The sequence below is a fragment of the Dipodomys ordii genome, unplaced genomic scaffold, assembly GCF_000151885.1.
Source record: "Dipodomys ordii isolate 6190 unplaced genomic scaffold, Dord_2.0 Scaffold180, whole genome shotgun sequence".
NCBI classification, from domain to species: Eukaryota; Metazoa; Chordata; class Mammalia; order Rodentia; family Heteromyidae; genus Dipodomys; species Dipodomys ordii.
In genome coordinates, this window is record NW_012267396.1 from 931,691 (window position 1) to 938,035 (window position 6,345).

Sequence of the window (6,345 nt, forward strand, 5' to 3'; positions counted from 1 at the left end):
AAAAAAAAAAGAATTTCACAGGCTTTCCTGCCCGCAGTCCTCAGAGCTCAGCCTCCTGAGTAGCTAGGATGACGGGCGGGAGCCACCAGCGTCTAGCTTTCCTTTTTTCTGGGTTGCTGTGTGGAGCCCCGAGTGTCACCGCGTTGGGCACGCCCTCCCCTGCTGTGCCCCCACTCCCGCCCGAGGCTGGGCTTCCCGGCCGCCCCCTGACGTCTCGGCTCCTGTCCCCAGACGAAGGCCTTCATCCACCACGAGCTGCTGGCCTACCTGTACTCCTCGGCTGACCAGGGCAGCCTCATGGAGGAGTCGGCCGACCAGGCTCAGCGGCGGGACGACATGCTGCGCATGTACCACGCGCTCAAGGAGGCGCTGAGCATCATCGGGGACATCAGCACCAGCACCGTGTCCACGCCCGTGCCCCCGCCCGTGGACGACACCTGGCTCCAGAGCGCTGCCAGCCACAGGTCCCCGGGGCTCCGCGGGGGGGGGGGGACCCCAGGGGCCGCCCAGACCCTCAGGCTCCGCCACAGGGCTCAGCCTCTGGAGGGGGGGGCCATAGAGACCCTTCTAGAAGGTTCTAGAAGATGAGCAGCATCCTGAGCTGCACAGCCAGCAGCCCCCTGGGCATGGCCGGCCATTGGGAGCGTCAGGCAGAACAGGTGGCAGCCGCGGCCAGCAGGGATGGTATGGGGTATCTCAGAGTGGTGACCCCACTCCGAATGAGGGGTGCTCATTCTTTGTCCAGGGCTGGGGAGCGCAGGTACTCAGGCCCAAGGGGAGCCTTTGAGGCTCAGACAAGCTGGTCGGCATCATGGTGCCCGGGTTAGGAGGTCAGGGCTGGGCTCTGGAAGGATCTGGTTGTGCGCAGATGGATGGGAGGCCCTGGGGCCGCCTGGTGAGGGGCCTTGGGCGGCAGAGGGGGCGCGGGAAGGCGGGCAGGGCGGCATGCACCCCCCTTTCCTAACATCCCTCTCCTCCCTCTTGCAGCCCCACCCCCCAGCGCCGGCCTGTGTCTGGTGGGCACCCCCCAGGTCGGCCCCCTGCAGTGCGGGGCCCCACACCCGGGCCCCCCCTGACGCCCGTGCCCGTGGGGGCCGCAGCCTCCTTCTCCGCACCCCCCATCCCCTCCCGGCCGGGACCCCAGAGTGTGTTTGCCAACAACGACCCCTTCTCGGCTCCGCCGCAGATCCCGTCTCGACCCGTGCGGATCCCCCCAGGCATCCCCCCCGGGGTACCCAGGTAAGCACCCCATCCGCGCCCTGGGTCCCCCCCCCTCCCAGTTTCACCCAGCAAAGTCCTTTAACCCACGTCAGGGTGACCGAGTCGGGGGCGCTGGGTTGCTGGCTTGTCTTCTGAGTTGCGGGGGGCCGCCACTGCTTCCTTCCTCCCTTCCTGGGGACCCCGTGGGCTTAGGCTGCCTTCTCCCCACTTCTGTGAGAATCGGGGGTGCAGCAAGAGGCAGGAGCCCCTTATAGGGCTCACGCAGGAAGGGAGCTGGCAAGAGGGGACACCAGGCGGGGGCCTTGCTTTGGGGTGGCGCTGGGTGCTGGCCTTTGCCCTGCTTCCGGCCTCACTGCGGGTCCCCCCCATCTGTCTCTATTCTCTTTACAGCAGAAGACCCCCGGCCGCGCCCGGCCGCCCCACCATTATCCGGCCAGCCGAGCCCTCCCTGCTCGACTAGGCCGCGTGGGGCGCGTTGTCGGGGTGCAGGAGCCTCAGTGATCTGGGCCGCTCCCCGCCCGCGCTGGGACCAGGCTCTGGGGGGAGGGGTGCAGCCCCTTCTGCCCTAGCTTCCCCCCATTTCTGGCTGGACACCGCACTGAGGAGCCCCAGGCCAGGGGCTTTGCACTTTGGGGACAGGGTGGGGCTTGGGGACCGTCCCCCCGAGCCACCCCAGAGGACGGCTGTCGGCTGGCATGCAGCTCTGCCTGGCCTCTATAGTTTGGGGGGGACCCCAGGTAGAGCAGGGAAGCTGGATCACCAAGGCCCATGAATCCTGCTGGGGTTTGGGGGGTACAGGGCCCCCCCAAACACGGCCGCCCGCCTGGCCCACGCTGTACATATTCCTTCTCGGCCGTGTGAGCCGCAGCCTGGCCGCTCCGGCTGCCAGCGGTGCCTTTGCCAACCCCGAGCCCGGGCCGGCCCCGCCTCAGCCCCCCTCTTCCTCCTGGGGCTCTGTGGGAGGGGGAGGGGGGCCCCGCCCGGGGTGGGCTCGGGCACCCCCTCTTCTGAGCAGAACTTCAGCTCGCTCACTCCTCGCTCGGTTTGACCACTGTAAGTGCCTGCGCTCTGTATCCTATTAATAAACTAAAATAAAGGGAAGTTTCTGGTGGCTGCCGTGTGGGCCTTTTGTGTCGGGGGAGGGGGGGCAAGCTGAACCTCCATATCTCATTTCTGGGGGGCCGGGGCTGAGCTCTGGGGGCTGCTTGCTCCTGGGAGGGGGCAGCTCTGTGCCATCGCAGGATGAGGGACCAGTAGCCTCCCACCCCCTCCAGACCCTCCCACTTCTCCAAGCCCCCCCCCCCCGCCTCCCGGGGCCGGGCCTCACAGCCAGCAGGAGAGACACAGTCCAACGTTGCTTTCTGATTTTTCTTTTTGTGCCAGGCGACCACCTCCATTGGCTCCCGCCCGACCTTTCTTCTGATCTTCGTGGGAGACACCCCCAGCCCGCCCCCTGCCAGCCTGGCTGCCCCTTGGGAGGGGGGCAGGTCTGTCCCCCGTGGCCCCACCCCTAAGCCCCAATCAGCAGGCCCTGTGATTTTCTGACCATAATTTATTGACTCCAGTAGGGGGGGGGCTGGACGCCCCTTTGTTCTTTGAGCCCCCCACCCCCATCAACCCCATGTGGGGCCCCTGCAGGAAGAGGGGGTGGTCCTGCCCTCCTCCTGGTGTTCTGTTACCAGACTCTCCCCCCCATACACACACACCAGGCCAGGCGCAGGGCCCCTTTCCGTGGAATAAAGTGACTCCTGGCGGAAAGAACGTGGTGGCCACTGGTCTTGCCCCAGCCTAGGAGAGCTGGGAGGTGCCTGGAGGTGGGGCCCGGCGCGCATGCGCAGCAGGCCCTGCTCCACGCTGGCCGGGCTTGGGGAGTGGGGGGAGGGCAGGGAGGGAAGACTTTTGGCAATTCATCCACTGGAAGACTTAAGCTAAGGCACATTTTCAAAAAGAGATCCCCCGCCCCCCCCCACGCTGGGCAACCAGGGGCTCACACCGTCATCCTAGCTACTCAGGAGGCTGAGATGTGAGGATCACAGTTCGAGGCTAACCCCAGGCTGGAAAAGTCCATGAGCCTCTTTAGCTCCACTAAACTACCACACTGCCACTCCCATCATGCAGCCCTGGCCCCGGGGGGCGGGGGGACCTGCCCTGTCCAGGAAGGGCCATGCCTACAACCCGCCCCTCCCCCCAAATGCACAGCTCCTCCTGCGGTAAACTAAGGAAGGGACACCTAGTGCCACCTGCCTGTTGCCCCCTTGGCTTTGTCCTTCATCCTCCGGGGCGGGGGGCTACGTGGGCACAGGATGCTTGTCTTGGAAGAAGCGTTTAAGCGTGCACACTTGGAGTACGGCCACCAGCAGCAGCACGGCCATGTTGACGGCTGACCAGAAGTTGACGCGCTCCAGGTTGCCCTCCTGCAGGTTCCGATCCCGCGCCTCGAAGGCCCGCAGCAGAGTCAGCACCTGGATGCTCCGCTCCAGTCTGGTCCTCATGGTCTCGATGGACTCCTGCGGGCAGAGGAAGCGCGGGCTTCTAGAAGAGTGACTCCATGCTAGCCGGAGGAGAGCTTGACAGCAATGAAGCTCCACCTCCATCTGCCTCCTCCTCTGCCATTCACTGGCTGTGTGACCATTCGAGAGCCAATGAACCTCTCTGGGCCTGAGTTTCTTCTCTAAACATCACTGGTCATTGCTATGGAAACTGAATGTATAGTGCAGGGGATGTAACCCAGTGGTAGAGCATATGTTTAGCATGTGTGAGGCTCTTGGATCAAACCCCAGCATCAACCTCCCTCTCCCCCCCCAAAAAAAAAGGCCTAAATAACTGTACAGAACAAATTTCCATTAACATCTAGTTGCTAATTGAGTGCCTTAGCTGTCTTGTGCCTCAGTTTCCCCTTCTGAGCAAAACAGTCATATATAGACTTGTGATATATGAGTCACTTATCATTTGAGACAAACGAGTTATTTAAGCCCTTAAAACAGGATTTATACCTTAGAGATGAGTCACTGAGTTGATACACTATTAAAATTAAGTTGGGCCAGCCGATGGAGGCTCATGCCTGTAATCCTAGTTACTTAGGAGGCTGAGATCTGAGGATCGCGGTTGGAAGCCAGCTTGAGCAGAAAAGACCCCATGAGACTTTTATCTCCAGTGAACCACTCAAAAATGGAAGTGGAGCTGTGGCTCAAAGAGGTAGAGTGCTGGACTGGTGCCAGTGGCTCCCGCCTGTCATCCTAGCTACTCAGGAGGCTGAGATCTGAGGATCGTGGTTCAAAGCTAGCCCAGGCAGGAAAAGTCCATGAGACTCTTATCTCCAATGAACCACCAGAAAACCAGAAGTGGTGCTGAGGCACAAGTGGTAGAGTGCTAGCCTTGAGCTGAAGAGCTGAGGGACAGCGTCCAAGCCAAGTGAAGGGGGGGATGTAAGGGGGGTACTCCAGCCAAAGAGGAAACAAGAATAAGCAATGTCTTGCTGAGTCAAGATCTGGATGGTGTGGCTTGGACATACTCTATGTAGCCTAGCCCAGGCTGGCCGTAAACGCTCAATCCTCCTGCCTCAGCCTCCCAGTGCTGGGATTAAAGGTGTATACCACCATCCGCCCAGCTCCCAGGTGCACCTTGATATCCTCCATCTTGACATCCAACATTTCTTCAGGTTCCACCGCTTCTGCCCAGCCTTCCACCTCCTCGTCGTCTTGTAAACTGTCAAAGATGAGCTCGAAGAACACCAGTTTCTCCGAGATCGTACTGAAGGAGTTGTCAAAGCATAACCTGTAGTCCCCAGCCTCCGTAGGCTCCACCCTGAGTGGACAGACACACAGACTTGCCTGAGGGGCCGGCCAGCCGGTAACCCGAGGCCACTGGGGAGCGTCCGGGCTGTAACCCAACCCAGGTAGGCTGCAGGACCTCACTCACGTGTGCACCCCATCAGCCTTGCGGGCCTCGCTGACCAGCAGCGCTCCCTGAGGGCTCTCCAGCGTGAAGTCCACGTCCAGCCCCGCGCCTCCGATCACCTGGGGGGCAGGCAGGTAAGAGCGGGAGGGCAGGTAGGGTGGGCCCAGGGCGCCGGCCGCACGAGGACCGCACTGACCCTCAAACGCCAAGGGCCTCGCTGAGCCCTGACGCCACCACCTACGACCCCGCTCCCGCCTCCCAGCTGCCAACTGTCCCTCCGGCCGGGCTCAGTGGGTCCTGTCCCTCCGACCACGCCCCTGCGGGAGCTCCGGGACGGACGTGTGCCTGGCACCGCCCCAAGGAGAGGCCAAGACCTTTAACACCACTGCAGACCAAATGCGGAGGGTGGCCACGCCCCCTGGTGTTTGGCCACGCCCACCCAAGAGGTTTCCCGTGCCTGGCGTGTGTCCCGCCCTTCCGGCTGTCTCACATTAGCCCCGCCTTCTTCATTCACGCCCCTAGCGCGAGGCCCCGCCCCGTCCAAGCGCGCGCTAGCGCCGCCCCTACGCTCCCACGTGCCGGCCCCGCCCCTTCCGGCCTCAAAGCACGCCTGGTTCCAGTGCGTGGCCACGCCTCCTAGCCTGGTCCCCCAGCTAGCTCCCCTGGCCAGGGACCCCTCTACCTGGTACTCGGTTTCAAGGCTTGCATTAGCAGGCGCAGACTGGTAGAAACATTGCTTCTTCCCGGCGGGCAACAAGAACGTGAACTCCCCGTCCTGAATCGGCGGAGGTCCCGCCTCTGCCACACCAATTGGCGGCACTAGTAGCCATAGGGTCAAGGCTAGCGCGGCGCCGGCCGCCATCATCCGGGTCACCCTCTGGTCTGCTAACAGGCCGCGGTTCCTTTAAGGTGTTAGTTTTGCCCACCTCTGCTACCGGGCGAAGCTCATTGGCTACCGCTTCTGTCCTTTGTCCAAGTGCCGCGAAGAGAAGCCTGAAGGACCCCCCGAGTTTGCAAGGTGCCCGTGCCAATGCCTGATGTACCCGGACACGCTCTCCCGTTTAGACTCCCCCTCCTCCCCGCGGAGGCCTGCGAGTCTAGTTTGTAGGATTGATGGCTGGTGGGAAACGAAAAGATGAAAAGATGAGTGACGTGATGGAACTTTTCTTCAGGCAAAAGTTAAGACGCCTAAGACAGAGCGTGGCGGGGCGGGGGGGTCCGGGACCT

General features: G+C 62.5%; 2 protein-coding genes across 8 annotated transcripts in view; one reads left to right on the forward strand and one right to left on the reverse strand.

The window, feature by feature from the left end:
- Dnm2 (dynamin 2) overlaps positions 1-3,231 on the forward strand; it is a 69,219-nt gene extending 65,988 nt beyond the window's left edge. For 4 of the 7 annotated variants that reach the window (XM_013034018.1, XM_013034016.1, XM_013034014.1 and 1 more), the window contains 3 exons: positions 232-464; positions 988-1,239; positions 1,612-2,332. In XM_013034018.1, the coding sequence (XP_012889472.1) occupies positions 232-464; positions 988-1,239; positions 1,612-1,681 (555 nt within the window). In that variant the 3' untranslated portion in view covers positions 1,682-2,332. Of the gene's footprint in view, positions 1-231; positions 465-987; positions 1,240-1,611; positions 2,333-2,604 lie in introns of those variants that run through there. The other 3 variants (XM_013034017.1, XM_013034013.1, XM_013034015.1) reach the window with 2 other exon arrangements.
- Tmed1 (transmembrane emp24 protein transport domain containing 1) lies at positions 2,756-6,029 on the reverse strand. Its single transcript, XM_013034020.1, has 4 exons — positions 5,801-6,029; positions 5,140-5,237; positions 4,842-5,025; positions 2,756-3,728 (listed from the first exon to the last, which is right to left on the reverse strand). The coding sequence occupies exons 1-4, from the start codon at positions 5,981-5,983 to the stop codon at positions 3,510-3,512; spliced, it is 684 nt and encodes a 227-aa protein (XP_012889474.1). The 5' UTR covers positions 5,984-6,029; the 3' UTR covers positions 2,756-3,509.
- Between the last annotated feature and the right edge of the window lie 316 nt (positions 6,030-6,345).

Coding starts and splice junctions, on each gene's coding strand:
- Tmed1 (XM_013034020.1), bottom strand. CDS start 5,983: ATGATGGCGGCCGGCGCCGCGCTAGCCTTGACCCTATGGCTACTAGTG. Junction 5,026..5,139: donor AAGGCTGATGGGGTGCACAC/GTGAGTGAGGTC, acceptor CTGTCCACTCAG/GGTGGAGCCTACGGAGGCTG. Junction 3,729..4,841: donor TCAAGATGGAGGATATCAAG/GTGCACCTGGGA, acceptor CTCTGCCCGCAG/GAGTCCATCGAGACCATGAG.